Source organism: Entelurus aequoreus, linkage group LG13, assembly GCF_033978785.1.
Source record: "Entelurus aequoreus isolate RoL-2023_Sb linkage group LG13, RoL_Eaeq_v1.1, whole genome shotgun sequence".
NCBI lineage: Eukaryota > Metazoa > Chordata > Actinopteri > Syngnathiformes > Syngnathidae > Entelurus > Entelurus aequoreus.
The window spans coordinates 44,173,526-44,192,095 of record NC_084743.1 but is presented as its reverse complement, the minus strand read 5'-3'; the positions used below and the strand labels follow the sequence as shown (position 1 = coordinate 44,192,095).

The following is an 18,570-nucleotide window of genomic DNA, read 5'->3' as shown; positions in this document are numbered from 1 at the left end:
AAATTTGACCTAATTTCTGTATTTATTTTTTTTGCCAATACAGAATAATAGACTGAAGATGGTAACAAATTTGGCCATTTGCCAGGAGTTTAAAAGAAGAGAAATCTACTACGATGGTAAGGTCTAATTTTTCTATCAAGTGATTTAAAGATGAATATTTTCTAACACAGCTTTTCTTTATTGATTGGATGGAATATCAGCTCTTCCACCTATGGCATCCGAACGTGCTCAAATGGGAGGAGGATTGCCCAGTGACGGCCCAATTCAGACAATCCGCAGCTACTTCCCAGAGACTATGTTGTGGAGCCTTGTGGAAGTCGGGTGAGCCTTCGTCACAAGTGATGAAGATGTCCTTATTTACCGTAAATTCTTATGCCGATCGAGCAAATTCAACAAATCCCTGCGAATTATGTGCGGCCTCGTAACATTGTCCAATGCCCACAACTTCCCAGCATATTTTGGCAAGTCAGTATCATTTTTGCCAATAGATTAACTTTTTCTGAGCGGTGCTCAAACCTGTACATCAACTGTCTAATCAACATCTATGTTTCTTTGTTGTGCAGACAAATCAGGAACAGCAACATGTAACAATATATCAACTTTTATTGCTCAAACGGCACAATTATCGTCCTCCTGCGTACCTTAGACCTTCTGCATAATGTTGTATATGAATGTTTAGCAACACATTGGCATCCTCTCTTCCTGTTTCACATGTATTTATGCTTTTATTTGACCTTTAGTTTTCCAGAGTGAGACAATTAAGAGCAGATTCGCATTTGCAATGCTTTCATGACAGAGATATTGAAGTGTAATGATAATCTCTCACCATCGTTCAGTTTTTTAAACACCAAAAACAGCTATAGATCGCTCTCAACAGTTTACAAATTTTCATAGCATGCAGGGGTAAATGTGCTGGAACATAAATGAATGTTTAAATGAGACAAAAACCTATAAAGCGTAAGAATACACTTGGAGCATGTCTGCAATTTGTGGACAACAGGAAGTCTTTGTTGGTGTTTATTTCAGTCATTAAAATAAACTATTACTGTTATTAGTTATATTTAATTACAGTATAACTGTAATCTGACAATAAGCTCTGAGTATGTGCTTTTACTGCCATTTAGTCTCCACTTTTACATATGTGAGGTATAAAATTAAAAAAAAACTCAATACAATCTTTGTAATTTTTTTGTTGAAACCATGTACCATGTAATTTTGAGGTTACACTTAAAACATTTACAGCAAATGTAGAAAATTGCAAGATTCAATGTTAATGAAAAAAAAGCCGCAAAACATTGCAAGTTGTGACACATTTTTCCGAAAAGCTGCTTGTTTAGGTTGCATTCACACTTGTCGTTTTTGGTTCGTTTGCTCTGCTTGTACGTTTTTTTATGTGAACGCATTCCAGCGAAACCACCATTTGCGGACTCTGTTCTGTGTACGTTCCACCTGAGTATTTTTGGGGCTTAACTCCTCGCTAAATAACTGACCACCTTTTTTTGTGGTTTCAGAAACTCTGGCATGCAGGATGTGGCCATAACTGCCCCGGACACCATCACCACATGGGAGACTGAGGCTTTCTGCCTGTCCTCTCAGGGTTTTGGATTGGCTCCTCGTCAAAAGTTAACAGTCTTCCAGCCTTTCTTCCTAGAGCTCACTCTTCCCTACTCCATCATACGGGGGGAATATTTTGAGCTGAAAGCAACCATCTTCAACTTCCTGTCTACATGCATCATGGTAATGACAAACTTCAATCTACTCCAGTGTTATTAGTGTTGAAAATCAGACCCTCTGAGTGAAACTAAAACAATCAGCTTTGTTCCAAAATTCCATCAAACTTCATTTCTGTATTTATTATTATACAATGGATCCTCCAAAGTCCCCCATAGATCTTAACTAAGGCAGTAACTCTACTTGAGCATTATTTCCACTGCTTTGGCTTTGCTTTTGTTTTGTATGACACCTTTATATGAGGCTTCTATTATTCTTCTATCCTCTTGTTGTGGGGCAGACTGGCTCGCACTGCCATTTGTAATACACAGCAGAGTATAGTTCGAACTTATATATGTCAGTAGACTCGATATGAAAGCGCTAAAAACTACAACATGGCTGGCATGGAGAAGACACAGTCGAAGTGATGCCACATAAATAAGACCACCCACCCATTCTGAAGAGACAGTCAGAAAGCAGCTTGAAGAAAGTCTGTAAAACATAATCTATGCAAGATTTTGACAAAATAACCACCATTATATGTTATGTAGACCACAAGGAAGTGTTTTAAATGCAAGCCAAAAAAAATGTGAGCAAAACAAGGAGCACAATCTATTTAGGGTGTCCGTCTTCATGAATATGCAGAATATATGCTGATCATTAGAATGGCCAAATACTAAGATGAGAAAATGCAAATATAACTATTTAACGCAAGCAGTGTGATTCATCAAGAATAAAACTGTTCTGCTGTCACTGTTTTGCGTCATTATTAGTACGTCCAGAAAGGATCGTGCAAACTGGCAGTTGTGCAGAAATAGCTCTGAGGAAGGAGGCAATTGCGCTACAGCTCCGTTTTTAATTAAAGTTATTTTGACAATAGAGGTTCTTATTTCAGTTTTTTTCCAGTTACGTGTTTAATTTTTGATTTATTTGTTTTTACGTTATAGGTCAGCGTGACTCCGGCTCCCTCCTTAGATTATACCCTCACCACACTTCGTGGTGAGCCATACAGTTCCTGTCTGTGTGGCAACGAGCGCAAGACTGTCAGGTGGACTATGGCTCCCTCAACCTTAGGTGAGCATCTCTGACTATACAATCCAGAAGAGCTCAGCTGTCTTAAAAATGAAAGGGATTTGAGTTACGAGTGTGCCAGTTTTCATACTTAATGGTTTTTCCTCATCAGGAGTTGTCAATGTGACCGTGACCGCTGAGGCTGTGCCGTCCCGAGCCCTTTGTAACAATGAGATTGCGAACGTGCCAGAAAGAGGTCGTGTCGATGTCGTCACACGAACGCTCATTGTGAAGGTCAGTACTTTAAAAAAGGGTTTTTCTCACAAAGCGTTAGATCATAAACTATTGGTAACCAAAAGTGTTTGTTATGTCCTTCCTTCTTAGGCTGAAGGCTCTGAGATGACAAAGACCTACAATTGGTTGCTGTGCCCCAAAGGTAACTTTAGGTTTATAACTGATGACGATCATCATTAATGCTATAAAATGATATATGATGATCTTAAATTTTGGTCATAACAAAATAGGTCTTGGGTTAGTTTCTAAATGTTTAAGAGAGTCAAATGTTACAAGTTAATTTTTTTAGGTCAGGTCATCTAACAGGTCATCTAAACTTGGTTTTCTTTGTATCTAATCTGGGTCTTGAGTTAAAAATGTTTGGGTAATTGAGTTAAAACATTGCAGAATTTTGAGTAGTTGAGACTTAGTATGTTCAATGAACTAACTGATTAGTTTTGCGATCTGAAGTTGATCTCTCAACTGAATTATCCATCTGTCTATACAACAGGAGAAACTCTGAAGGAAGAAGAAGAGATACAACTCCCCAGCAACGTGATTGAAGGATCAGCCCATGGCTCAGTATCTGTCCTAGGTAAATGAACACATTTGATACGTATTTGTTGAATGACTATCCTTCAAAATGTGTTATTTGACTTTGGTTTATTTTTTAATAGTACAGTACTTCAATCAGTACAACATTAAACATGAACGTTGACTGGCATAAGTCTGCGCATGTGATGTAATACACGAATGTTGATGGCCAACTGAATTACCGTAGTTTGACCTCGCTAACATTCAATTTTAACACATTTATTTTAGGAACATTGAATTTACAATAGGGCAGCATGGTAAAAAAGGGGTTAGTGCGTGTGCCTCACACTACGAAGGTCCTGGGTTCGATCCTGGATCTTTCTGTGTGGAGTTTGCATGTTCTCCCCGTGACTGCGTGGGTTCCCTCCTAGTACTCCAGCTTCCTCCCACTTCCAAAGACATGCACCTGGGATAGGCTGATTGGCAACACTAAATTGGCCCTAGTGTGTGAATGTAAGTGTGAATGTTGTCTGTCTATCTGCGATGAGGTGGCGACTTCTCCACGGTTTACCCTGCTTTCCGCCCATGTGCCACAGAGATAAGCTCCAGCATCCCCCACGACCCCGAAAGGGACAAGCAGTAGAAATGGATGGATGGATGGATGGAATTTACAATAGCCAATTTACTGTCATTCACTTAAGTGATCCATTTCCAACGTGTAAGTTTACAGGCCTAATTGTTAGGAGTGTTCCCATCAAAGATGTATGCTGCCAATTGTTGAGCCAAATAACGTCCATAATACACAACAACAAAACAAATGCAAAACTTACTGTCGACTTCTGTAGCACTACTCATTTCTGCAGCAGTCTATCGTTATAACAGTCACCAATGTGGTTAGCTAGCACTTTATATTCACGGGAGGAAATAAACAAACCACCATTACTTCTTTTGGTCCAGGAACTCACTGCACCGTTTATTCTGCGCATGCTCGCAGGCACATGACGTCACTGCGTAAGATATTCAACATAGCTTTACTATTTATATTATTAAATGCGCTTAACACTCCCACTCAAAGACATGTTTATAGCTCTCTATAATGGTAAAACAAAAACCAATAATACATAACTCCAAAATAAAACATTTTGGCATACTGGCAGTGTTAAAACTTCAAACTTATTTACATCTGCCAATTCACATCACTCTCCAAAAAAATACCCCTTGAACTTCTCAAATGTTGCCTTTGTCACTGGCTTGGTAAAAACATCAGCTACCATGTTTGCAGTAGGGCAGTATTCTATAGAAATGTTCCCTTCTGTTTGTGCAGACCGTATAAAGTGGTACTTTATATCTGTGTTTGCTCGTCTGTCTGCATACTGGGTTCTTAGATAAAGCTATTGCCCCTTGGTTGTCCTCATATATCTTGACTGGTAGATGCTGGTGACTACTATCTATTCCTTTAAGTAGTTGCAGAAGGTACATACTCTCTTGAGTAGTGGCTGCTAGTGCCATATACTCAGCTTCACAGGTGGAGAGTGCCACCGTTGGCTGTTTTCTGCTCTTCCACGATATAACTGGACCATTTTCAGTCAAGCTGAAACAGTATCCAGTTGTGCTCCTCCTATCATTTTTATCAGCTGCCCAATCAGCATCACTATATCCCTCAAGCTGAAGGCTTTTCTCACATTTCTGGAAGTGTAGTTCTTGATCTATAGTACCCTTTAAGTACCTTAGTAAGTGCTTTGCTGTAGCCCAATGCTGCTGCGTTGGTTCTGCTAGGTGTTGTGATAGTTTACTAACAACCCAGCTCAAGTCAGGTCTAGTACATGTCATAATGTAGATCAAACTACCTACTATTTCTCTATATCCAGTTGAATCGATAACTTCACCCTCATTGTCAAAGTTTAACTTTTGCTCACATGGGGTGGATCTTGGCTTGCAGTCTGACATTCCAAATTTTGCTAACATCTTCTCTATGTGTTTCTTTTGAGTCATTTTGATCTCTCCTTCACTCTGTTTGAAATCAATACCCAGAAAGTGTTTAAGTGGACCCATATATTTCATCTTAAACCTTCTCTTCAACATTTCCTTTACATCACTGAGTAAGGTGTTGCTACTCGCCGCTATGATTAGGTCATCCACCCATACCAACAGAATCACTTTCTCATTCTCAGATTCTCTGCTGTAGACACAATGATCAGCATCATTTTGGACAAAACCATTCTCTGTAAGATGATCATGCAGTAACATGTTCCAGTTACGCCCGGACTGTTTTAAACTATACAATGACTTATTGAGTTTACACACTAAGTGTTCTCCTGTTTTTGACTTGACCTCAAAACCTTCCGGTTGTTCCATATATACCTCACAGTCCATTGGAGCATGTAGGTAAGCAGTCTTTACATCCATTTGGTGCAGGGCAAGGTCCTCCTGTACAGCCACCTGCATCAATGCTCGGACAGACGTCATGTTGGCTGTCGGTGAAAAAGTCTCTTTATAGTCAATCCCTTCCACTTGACCATAACCCTTTGCGACGTATCTTGCTTTACAAGTCTGTAATCCATCTGGGCTCTCTTTCACTGTATATACCCAGCGACCTCCCACTGCTTGTTTGCCTCTTGGCAGTGAGGTCAGAGTGAAAGTTTCATTCTCTGTCAAAGAGTTCATCTCCTCTTTCATTGCGTCAACCCACATTTTTGACTTCTTAGAGTCCATAGCTTCTGTAAATGTTTTAGGTACATCATATGCCACTCTGTAGAAATATCAAAATCGTCAATATTACACTCAGCTTTACACTGGTACTCTTTTAAGTATTCTGGAGCCTTTTTCTCTCTTATAGGATACCTCCTTTCTCCCTGTTCTCTCTGAGTACTACCTGTCGGGGGTAGCTTTGCCTCAGCAGTCTCCTCAACACTAGACTCTTTACTCTCATTAGGCTGTCCCTGACCCTGCTTGACTACCTTTGGCCGTGCATCTTCATAATTCTCAATCTCACTCCCCATATCACAATATGTCTGAGTCTGGCTATCTGCACTACTTTTGGTGATGAATTTTACCAGCCTATGTTTTAGGACTTTTCCAGTGTCAGGATAATACACATTATATGCTGGGCTATACTTGTCATAGCCTACAAATACCCCTTTTTCGCATCTAGAATCCAGCTTCTTTTTATCCTGCTTATACACGTAGCATTCGGAACCAAATACCTCCATGTTAGATAAGTTAGGTGTTTTTCCTGTGAAAACACAATAAGGTGTCTGCTCTAGACGCTTACTGTAACACCTGTTGCGGATTTGAGCTGCTGTCTGTACAGCATATGTCCATAATTGCTTTGGGAGGTTACTCTCCAATAGCATGCATCGTGCCATTTCAAATAAGGTTCTCCAACCTCTTTCGGCGGTTCCATTCTGATGAGGTGAGTAGGGTGCACTCGTCTCGTGCCTTACCCCGTTACTCCTCAGTAAAGACTGGAACTCCTGCCCGGTAAACTCTGTACCGTTATCAGACCTTATGCACTTTATCTTTCCATATGGAGCTACATCTGCTATGAATTTCTCTGTAGCTTTTGATATGTCACTCTTCGCTTTGATAAAGTAAGGAAAAATCATCCCGCTGTAATCATCAGTAAATGCTATTGCATATCTGTATCCATCTTTATCTGCTGGCTCTTTAGGACCGCATAAGTCTGTGTGTACTAGTTCTAGTACAGCTGTAGCTTTAGCGTCTGCCTGTCTGTTTCTACTTTGGGTAAACTTTCCCTGTGTACATATTTCACAGTTTTGATTGGACTTGTCATGTTTCCCTTTAATCGACATCCCTTCAACTACCTTTTCTAATCTTGCAATATCATCAAAATTACAATGACCAAGTATCTTATGCCATGTTTGAATGTCATGACACCCGTACACTTCATCAACATGATCTTCTACTGTGATAAGGTAATACAGCCTACCATACACATCCATTTTGAACTTGGTACCATCCTTGTGGGCCAGCCAGTTATCACCGTCCTTGAAGCGTAGCTCCGCTCCGTTGGCTGTCGCTGATTTCACTGAAAAAATGTTTTGTGGAAACGATGGGATATAAAGTGCTTGTTTGAGCCTTGTTTTGACTCGTCGTCCCTCGCTGTCCAGCAAGTAGACTTCGGCGTCTCCCCTCATCTTCGCCATCCCGCTCACCTTGGTTCCATCGGCAAGCTCAATCATGTGGTCCTCAGGCCTGAAGCTCTTGTCGACTGTCTTGAACTTTGTGGCGTCGTTGATCAGGTGGGTCGTGGCGCCACAGTCGACCATGAGACCCTTCTTGTTTCCTATTTGTGGAGGACAGTCACTCAATTTGAAGAAACAGAAAAATGTAGGTTCTGCCTCCTCATCAGCTTTCTTTATATGGTCACGGCCTCGTCCTCGACCGTGTCCCCTTCCCCGATGTGGTGTATCCCATTTCCGATACTCTCTTCTCGCCTGGGATTCGTCAGGGCATGTCCTGGCCATGTGTCCCTTTTTCCCACATGTGTAACACTCGACATCAGCTAGATCCATTTTCTTTCCTCTTCCTCTTCCATGTAATCTTGCTGCCCCGCTAGCCTTCATCACATTGTCTTCTTCTGCATTCACGTCGTTCTTCCCATATTTTTCTGTACTCTCATAACTTCGCAGTTTCGTTTTAAACTCGCCAAACATTACAGTGTCATTTGTTTGGGTAATGTGCACGACGAATGGCTTATATGAGTCAGGTAGCCCCTTTACTACCATGGCTATCTGAAGCCCATCACTTATCTGTTCGTCTGCTCTTCTTAATGACGTGAAAATAGTCTCTGCTCTAATAATATAGTCCATGACCGTTTCACTACTAGCCTTATGGAGCGAGGAAAGTTCACAATACAAACTCACAACACGAGGTTTGTCTTTTCCCGCGTAATGCTCGCGAAGAATCTCCAGTGCTGCTCATCCATCACCAGGGGTCACCAACCTTTTTGAAACCAAGGGCTACTTCTTGGGTACTGATTAATGCGAAGGGCTACCAGTTAGATACACACTTAAATAAATTGCCAGAAGTAGCCAATTTGCTCAATTTACCTTTAACTCTGTTATTATTAATAATTAATGATATTTATCTTTGTGGAAACACTGATCATCTTAATGATTTCTCACAATAAATATATATAGAAAGATAAATATCAATATGCAACACTTTATTTTTATATTTTCTCTAAGTGCACATTTTTCAAATTGAACATTTTCAAATGATCACTTCTAAGACAGTCTTGTGAAATCACAATATCCCATTTTAACTAGCTAGCCACTAACATTTTTTAACAAATCATGAATTACTTTGCACCATGTTTGTACAAATAATAACTCATGTAAAATACAAAAGTAATCTCTCAAATTTTTAAATCATGTCACACTTTGAACTGGACACCAAATCTGTTATTTGTTTCTTTGTCAGTTAGTGGGAAGCCTGGCATTTCATGCTGTTAACTAGTGTGTTGTACTCTGGTGTGTAACTTGACACTGCAACTCTGAGTGAGTATTGCAGATGTGCATCAGTGAGGCGTGTTCTGTGTTTGTTCTTGATGAAGTTCATGTCAGAAAATGCTGATTCACAAAGATAAGATTTTTCCTCATTGTTTGCGGAACCTTCTTAATCTTTTGGACATATTTTCACAGCAATCTGGCCTTAAGCTTAATTATGATAAATGTAAAATGTTAAGGATCGGAAATCTAAAGGGAACGTCCTTTCGAATGGAATGCAAAGTGCCTGTTTTGTGGACAGATGGACCAGTTAACATACTTGGTGTTGTTGTCCCAGAAAATCTGGAAGATCTAGGTTCAGTAAATTATGATAATCGACTAAGAAAGCTGGACAAAATTATGCAATTATGGAAAGGGAAATCCCTAACCTTGTATGGTAAAATGTCTATTGCCAACTCGTTAATTATTCCTCAATTTATTTATTTGTTTTTGTCATTACCAGCTCCATCACAAAACTTTTTTAAGATTTATGAGCGGAGGGTCTTCGATTTTGTCTGGAACGGCAAACCAGAAAAGATTAAAAGAAAGGTTTTGTACAAAGAGTATGAATATGGGGGCCTGAAACTTCTCAACCTTGAAGCTATGTGTCTGTCTTTAAAAGCATCAATTGTTCCAAAGATGTATTTAAACATTGAGTGGTACACAAATGTCCTGTTGGACAAAAAACATGTACTGTATGAAAAGAAATTGTATCCTTTTTTACAAGTGATCCCCTCCCAGAGAGTCTGCTGGGAAACATGGCGGGGTTCATAAAGGAAACAATCCACTCATAGTGGTGTTTTCAATTTTATGTGCCAGAAAAAAGAGACAATATTTTGCAGCAGTTAATATGGATTAACTCTAATATTGTAATAGATGGAAAGCCTTTCTTTTGAAAAAATATGTTTGAAAGAGGAATAATTTTTGTCAATGATATTATCAATGAGAATGGTAAAATTATGAAGTATGATGAATTTAGAGCTATATATGGTGATGCTTGCTCAAGCTTTTCATTTTATCAACTAACTGGAGTAATTGGGAAAAGATGGAAACAAATTATTAATTATGGAACTACTAAATTATTAGTTTGTAAACCTCTAATAAGAAATTCTAGTTGGCAAAAAAGAACTAAAATAAATAGAAAAATATATAATTTCTATTTAATAAAGAAATCTTTGAAGGCTGCCTCATACAACACAAATGGAAAATGGGAGGACTTTTTTGACTGCCCGTTGCCATGGGATGCCATATTCAAACTAATCTATAAAACCACTATCGATGTGCAAAATCGTTATTTTCAAATTAAAATTATTTATAACTTCTTACCCACAGGAAAAATGTTAAAATTATGGAATATGACAGAGTCAGATGATTGCCGATTTTGTTGTCAGGAGCCTGAATCCACCCTGCATTGGTTTTGGTATTGTCATATTGTGTCTTTGTTTTGGGTGGAAGTTGAAAAAATGTGTTTAAGGATTGGTTTGTTTATGAAGCTTAATGTGGTTTCTGCTATTTTAAGAGAGTTCATTGACAATCATGATTTAGTCAATTTAATTATAGTACTCGGTAAAATGTTTATTTTTAAGGCCAACAACAGATATTCACTTAGTATTACTTTCTTTAAAACATGTATTCAGTATTTTCTAACTTTAGAAAGTTACATGGTTGAAAACGATAATGATGCCAAAAAACATTAAAAAAAAAGATGAGAAGTCCTCAAAGGCTTATTTTGAATGTATAATTATGTTTATAGATTATATGATATCTGTTGTTGTGTTCCCTAATTTGAGTGACCTGGACATAATCTGGACTGTACATACATGCTTATTTTGAAAATGTAATTTTGTTTATAAATTATATGCAATCTGTTGTGTTCCCTAATTTTTTTCTGTGTACATGAATGAAGGTGTGTGTTGCTGAGTCCGACTTGGCAATTATCTGGACTGGGCCTGGTTTAAAAAACCCTTTAAACAAATCTAATTTCATTGACAACCTGGTCTGTTGAAGATAAGGCCGTTTTTTTTTAAATAAAATAAAATAAGATAAATAAATAAAAAACATTTTCTTGGATAAAAAAGAAAGTAAAACAATATAAAAATAATTACATAAAAAATAGTAATTAATGAAAATGTTAGTGGACCAGAAGCCTATACAATCATGTGTGCTTCAGGGACTGTGTCCCTTGCAGATGTGTTGTCTATGTTGTGGGAACCAGAATATTGGTAGCAGAAAGAAATAACCCCTTTTGTGTGAGTGGGTGTGGATGAGTGTGCATGGGGGAGGTTGTTTGGGTTGATGCACTGATTGAAAGTGTATCTTGTGTTTTTTCTATGTAGATTTAATTTTAAAAAAATAAAAAAAATAAAAAAATTTTTTTTTTTTTTTTTTTTGGTGACCCCTGGTCTAGACACTGCACTAGCTCCACATATGCCTCACCGTTCTTTGCCTCATCTTCCGCGAGAGCTTCTTCGTCTTCCTCATCTATGTGCGGGTATTCCAGGATAACTCCTCCGAGACCACGTAACTCCATGTGTGCGAGGAACCTCGTTTCCCAGAGTTCATACTTTTTCTCGTCACCGTCGAATAAAAGTCTAAACCATCTTTGGCCTGAATGACTGGGCCCATAACCTGTAGCACTACTCATTTCTGCAGCAGTCTATCGTTATAACAGTCACCAATGTGGTTAGCTAGCACTTTATATTCACGGGAGGAAATAAACAAAACACCATTACTTCTTTTGGTCCAGGAACTCACTGCACCGTTTATTCTGCGCATGCTCACAACATACCATTTCAGTGCACGCAGGCACATGACGTCACTATGTAAGATATTCAACATGGCTTTGCTATTTATATTATTAAATGCGCTTAACAACTTCTCTTTTAAATCCTTGCCCTCAAAATCTTTCTGTGTCCAGAATTATTTATTATTATTATTCAGCTGAGATAGGCTCCAGCACCCCCTGAGACCCCGAAAGGGATAAGCGGTAGAAAATGGATGGATGGATTTAGATTTTATAAAACTAAAAATATCTGTGTAATCACTCTAGTATTGATCATATACTGATACTGCCCTTGGTATCGACATTACCAATATATGAATCGATCTGCCCTCCCCTTACATGTACACCTGGCAATCACACAGCAACAGAGGAACGTTATATTATCCTCTCCTTAGACTCTTATTAATCTACTTGTTAATTTCCCTTTAATAGTTCCTTACTTTCGGCTGTAACGTGGTTTCATCTACATTTCTTAAAGGCACCTTTTTCTTGTATTGTTCATGCTAGTTAAGTAGCTACTTCAGAGATTAGCATGGGGTATTCTACTCTGTGCGTAACATGCTTAGCCTCGTCCTCCTGTCTTCCAGTGATAATGTAACTTTTAAAGAATGTAGTTGTTTATTTTACACAGTTAGCTGCTAGCCACCTCTGTCAGTCCGGGGACCAAAAATAAAGTATCAGTCAGGTGAGATCTGTGTTTTTGATCGGCTTTGAAAGGCATCCTTTTTCACGGAACTCGGCAGATACTCGGTGACCAATTGATCAGTCAAATCCCTACTTATTATAATAAGCTGTTCAACTTTTGAGTCTTGACATAAAAGCAAGTTAATATCTGTATGCAGGTGACATCTTGGGCCGGGCCTTGAAGAATCTCGAAGGACTGTTGAGGATGCCGCATGGATGCGGCGAGCAAAACATGGCGCTCTTAGCTCCTAATGTTTACATCCTCCAGTATCTTCAACAGACACAGCAGCTGACACCAGCCATCAAAGAAAAGACTCTCAAGTTCCTGACTAGTGGTAAGTCACTGTGAACAACCTTCTTTATCAACCTATGGTTCTGTGCTGACATTATTTCTCAAGTTCACAAATCCTCTTTCATATGAATAAATGAAGAAAATGCATGTATTTTTAGCTTGTAGAAATAATTTAGAACTAATTTGGCTCATTTTTTTTTGTCACTGTACTAGTTCTTAAAGAAAATAAATCCACTTCATGTTAAAATTGTAAGGGTAAGAGAGGTAAGAGACCTGATAACTTCCTCAGACTGCAAGTGTGATTGGTCAAATGCAGAGAATAATTTCGCCACATCGAGTGTGTGTGTGACAATCATTGGTACTTACTTAATATTGTTTTCTGGCAAATAGACAGAAGCATAATTATTATTGATGATTTTCCATGTTATGATTATTCATTTCAGAATTTTGTTGATTCTGTGAAATTGATTGTTGAGGTAAAAAAAGGAACAATACAATAGAAACATTAATTCAGGAGGCAGGTTATTGATAATAAACTTCAAAAGAATAAAAATACCATTAAAGTAACGTTAGGCATCTAAAACAGTACATGTATTATTAAGAAAAGTGAAGTGAATTATATTCATATAGAACTTTTCTCTAGAGACTCAAAGCACTTTACATAGTGAAACCCATTATCTACATTTAAACCAGTGTGGGTGGCACTGGAAGCAGGTGGGTGAAGTGTCTTGCCCAAGGACACAACGGCAGTGACTAGGGTGGTAGAAGCGGAGAATGAACCTGGAACATCCAAGTTGCTGGCACAGCCGCTTTACCAACCGAGACACGGTACAAGGAGCAGTGTTAATAAGAACCCAGAATACCTTCAACACTTTAAAGACAGAAAGGACAATAAAAATGAAATAGTTATGGATTTTAACAACAATTTTGGGCATGTAGGACCAATCCTGGAAGAAAACATTCCCAAGCCTTCAATATTTTATAATCTGCGGGATAACACAGACAGGAATTTCAATTTAATGTTCCGAACTCACTTGTGAGTGGAAGAAATAAAATACATTTTAAACAAAAGTATATCTCATACCTAAGTAATTTATCATTTCAAACCGATCAATTGCCAAATTACAGGCCAGTTTCTTTCTTACCACAATTCTCCGAAATCATTGAAAAATTCAGACCATTGAGAAAAGGAGTTACAAAATTATATCTAAAAAACAACGCCTAAGCGTACATTTTTCCTGACATGAATCAAGTAAATGCCTATCCCAACTGGTAATTTGACTACTTTAAAAGCATCTGCTTTTAAGTGGAATTCCCAAGCCATTAACTTTGATTGTATGCTTTTTTAATGTTTCACTTATTTGTGTTTATGTTTGGAGACAATATCTGATGAAGTATGTTTCCAGATAATTCGGTAAATAAGAGTTGTGTACTGTAGATGTTCTTCTGTTTTTGTGCATATTGATCTCAACTGTGCTGCCAAACATGAAATTTGGGCCAATAAAGCATGTTGTATATGAATTATTGTTGAACAGGTTACCAGAGGGAACTTAACTACAAGCATGACAGTGGAGGATACAGCACTTTTGGAACAGGAGAGGAGAACACTTGGTAAGAAAGTGAATACAAATGTGTAGTATACAGGGCTGTTGTATGGGGGGGAACGTGATGACAATTTTTGGGCCCACAGACACATAGTCCCCTGTAGAGTCCATGACAAAATGATTATGCATACGCTGAACTAATATATATTCATTCGTATGAATCCAAATTAAAACAAAGCCTCAAGTCATACAATATTGTAATTTAATACTTTCAATAACCTCCTTTGCCCCTTCCTAAAAAAAATGTTGGTCCACAACGCAGTTACTTTTTCGTCATGGCAATTAAGTGAGTGCGAGCGAACTCCAGCAGGGTCAGGATGCCCCCCAAAAAGCATGAGTCCGGACATCAGAAAATAGTTGGGAAGGAAGCCAGAAGTAGGAGCAACAGACATTAAAAACTTTTTTTCTAAAAGGTGCTTGCGCAATTGTGCACTGCTCACGCGTCCTCCGCGCATAACAAAGAATATGGAGCACACAAAATCAAATCAAATCTAAACTCTAAACAAAATGAACTCATAACAATATGTTCTGTAGGATTTTGCAATGCAACTGTGAGTGACAGGTGACAACAAGCGGCCCTAACAGATAAAACATTGCCCGTCAACACTGTTCAATTATTCTGTCTGTCAAAACGCTTTAAGGAAGACGGGAATTCCAAAGATCACTTTACAAAACTGTTTATATTTGGCCATAACCACACCACAAACATTAGTCAACAAACTTAGATCGAGCAAAACTGGTCATTTTCTGCCGTACAAACCAGGCTTGAAACAACTCTTTGTCATCTGTCATATGCCGCTCGCACTCATGGCACTTAGCCACTGCCAGTGATGCGTTTATGGCCACAAAAAAGTCGGACGGACAACTCCTACAATATGACTCCCCAATCATATGTGTGCTTAGTCTTCTGTCATTTATTGAGAATGTTAATTTTTGGATATTATTATGAAATGTGGTTACTAATTACTAATTATGAGCGTCTGATGAAGGTCAGTTACGTTATGATGATGTGCTCAATGTGGCCTTGTAAAATGTGTTATTAGTAGGACATTTGAATAGCCTAAATACAAAAAACGAACAACAAATCTTTGAATGATTTGTTGTTCATTTCATAGCATCATAAAATAAAAAAACACTACAATAGCTGATGACAACAAAGTGAAACAAACTATTGAGAATTTGGGATAGCTTTACACTGACTTTAATATCATAACATTAACTGTGACCTTTGCAGGTGGAGAAAGGGCGTTTAGTAAACTGAAACTAGTTAAAAACTATCTCAGATTCACAACAAGCCAATAGGCTCAATAGCCTTGCTAGACTTACAATTGAAAGTCAGCTAAGCCAACAACTGGATTAAAAAATTTGCTAACAAAAATCAGTAGCCTTGTGGTTAGAGTGTTCGCACTGAGATCGGTAGGTCGTGAGTTCAAACCCCGGCCGAGTCATACCAAAGACTATAAACATGGGACCCAATACCTCCCTGCTTGGCACTCAGCATCAAGGGTTGGAATTTGGGGTTAAATCACCAAACATTATTCCCGAGCGCGGCCACCGCTGCTGCTCACTGCTCCCCTCACCTCCCAGGGGGTGAACAAGGGGATGGGTCAAATGCAGAGGACAAATTTCACCACACCTAGTGTGTGTGTGTGACAATCATTGGTACTTTAACTTTAACTTACCTTAAAAGGACTGCGTTGGGCTTTCTGATGAGACTTACAGTGAACAAAACAAAATACGGCACCGCTGTTTTTTTAAGGGTAAAATTCTGGCAACTTTGCTGTCAATTTGTTTTTTACCGTAATATCCATGGTTTTTTTTGTGTATTAATGTGTAGAAAAAAGGCACCATTGGGGTTTTTTTTACGGTAAAATAATGGCGACTGAGATGCCAGTTTTTTTTTTGTTTGTTTGTTTTTTTTACTGTAAAATCGATTGTCAAGTACAATTTGATGTATAACTTGCTTCAAAATCATAAGTCAAGCAGAGATGTAATCATTTCTTTTTATTTTAACAAACATTTTTTGGAATGTATCATAATGTAACATTTGTTGCATTATTAGATAATATTAACATATTCAGTGCACATATTTTTTCTGTCAAAATGGAGATGGATTGAAAGATAAAGTAATTTTTGGAGGCATTATTTATCCAGGCTTGAGTTTGACACCTGCACCGTAAAGGTTGCAAACAGCTCTTTTGAGATAATTAGTGTGGCCACAAAACAATTATTACTCCATTTCAACTGAAAGACAGCATAAGTACATTTCTGACGGTTAATAATAAATAGGTTTGTATTTTTATACCTTTCATTTTTCTCTGTTGCTACTATAATTTCACTTGATCAAGCTTTATATAACAGTCCACGCTACAAAATAATAAAAGTGTGTATAATTTGTGCTGATATTGTATTGGATCAATATCGGCCAATACGCAAGGCTCCAATGTCTATATATTGTCAAAAGTGGGACACCCCCAAGTTAACTGTATGTTTTCACTCATATTTGTCTCAGGTTGACTGCTTTCGTGATGAGAGTCTTTGCCAAAGCAACATCGTTTATTTACATTGACCCTGCTACTGTGGAAGATTCCGAGGAATGGCTGAAAGACAAACAAAAAGACAATGGTTGTTTCCAACAGTCAGGGAGACTTTTTCATAACAGAATGAAGGTAATGTGGTGTCATTCTGTGTGACGTCGGGAGGTTGGCTGTGACACGAGAACTAAACGTGATGTTTCCCCTACAGGGCGGTGTTTCGGATGAAGTGACCCTCAGTGCTTACATCACAGCTGCCTTTTTGGAGAAGGGTATGCCTGTAGATGTAAGTAGACTCCTGCTCAAACACATCATTATTACACCATTCACATCATCACTCTACATTTCATGCCAAAATTATTTAACCTGTAAAAAGCCATCTATTCATCCATCCATCCATCCATCTTCTTCCGCTTAGCCGAGGTTGGGTCGCGGGGGCAGCAGCCTAAGCAGGGAAGCCCAGACTTCCCTCTCCCCAGCTACTTTGTCCAGCTCTTCCCGGGGGATCCCAAGGCGTTCCCAGGCCAGCCGGGAGACATAGTCTTACCAACGTGTCCTGGGTCTTCCCCGTGGCCTCCTACCGTGCCCTAAACACCTCCCTCGGGAGCCGTTCGGGTGGCATCCTAACCAGATGCCCGAACCACCTCATCTGGCTCCTCTCGATGTGGAAGAACAACGTCTTTACTTTGAGCTCCTCCCGGATGGCAGAGCTTCTCGCCCTATCTCTAAGGGAGAGCCCCGCCACCCGGCGGAGGAAACTCATTTCGGCCGCTTGTACCCGTGATCTTGTCCTTTCGGTCATAACCCAAAGCTCATGACCATAGGTGAGGACGGGAACGTAGATCGACCGGTAAATTGAGAGCTTTGCCTTCCGGCTCAGCTCCTTCTTCACCACAACGGATCGATACAGCGTCCGCATTACTGAAGACGCCGCACCGATCCGCCTGTCGATCTCACGATCCACTCTTCCCTCACTCGTGAACAAGACTCCGAGGTACTTCAACTCCTCCACTTGGGGCAGGGTCTCCTCCCCAACCCGGAGATGGCACTTCACCCTTTTCCGGGCGAGAACCATGGACTCGGACTTGGAGGTGCTGATTCTCATCCCAGTCGCTTCACACTTGGCTGCAAACCGATCCAGTGAGAGCTGAAGATCCTGGCCAGATGAAGCCATCAGGACCACATCATCTGCAAAAAGCAGAGACCTAATCCTGCAGTCACCAAACCGGATCCCCTCAACGCTCTGACTGCGCCTAGAAATTCTGTCCACAAAAGTTATTAACAGAATCGGTGACAAAGGGCAGCCCTGGCGGAGTCCAACCTTTACTGGAAACGTGTCCAACTTACTGCCGGCAATGCGGACCAAGCTCTGACACTGATCATACAGGGAGCGGACCGCCACAGTCAGACAGTCCGATACCCCATACTCTCTGAGCACTCCCCACAGGACTTTCCGAGGGACACGGTCGAATGCCTTCTCCAAGTCCACAAAGCACATGTAGACTGGCTGGGCAAACTCCCATGCACCCTCAAGGACCCTGCCGAGAGTATAGAGCTGGTTCACAGTTCCACGACCAGGACGAAAACCGCACTGTTCCACCTGAATCCGAGGTTCGACTATCCGGCGTAGCCTCCT

At 39.6% G+C, this 18,570-nt stretch overlaps 1 protein-coding gene across 1 annotated transcript in view; it reads left to right on the top strand.

Annotated features, from left to right (window-relative positions):
• The window catches only part of LOC133663015 (alpha-2-macroglobulin-like), a 52,903-nt gene that overhangs the window by 21,384 nt on the left and 12,949 nt on the right, over positions 1-18,570 (top strand). Inside the window, exons 18-28 of the mRNA XM_062067199.1 lie at positions 44-116; positions 201-321; positions 1,512-1,737; positions 2,658-2,784; positions 2,894-3,015; positions 3,106-3,157; positions 3,506-3,589; positions 12,663-12,839; positions 14,332-14,407; positions 16,913-17,069; positions 17,146-17,220. Of these exons, the coding sequence (XP_061923183.1) occupies positions 44-116; positions 201-321; positions 1,512-1,737; positions 2,658-2,784; positions 2,894-3,015; positions 3,106-3,157; positions 3,506-3,589; positions 12,663-12,839; positions 14,332-14,407; positions 16,913-17,069; positions 17,146-17,220 (1,290 nt within the window). The remainder of the gene's footprint in view (positions 1-43; positions 117-200; positions 322-1,511; positions 1,738-2,657; positions 2,785-2,893; positions 3,016-3,105; positions 3,158-3,505; positions 3,590-12,662; positions 12,840-14,331; positions 14,408-16,912; positions 17,070-17,145; positions 17,221-18,570) is intronic.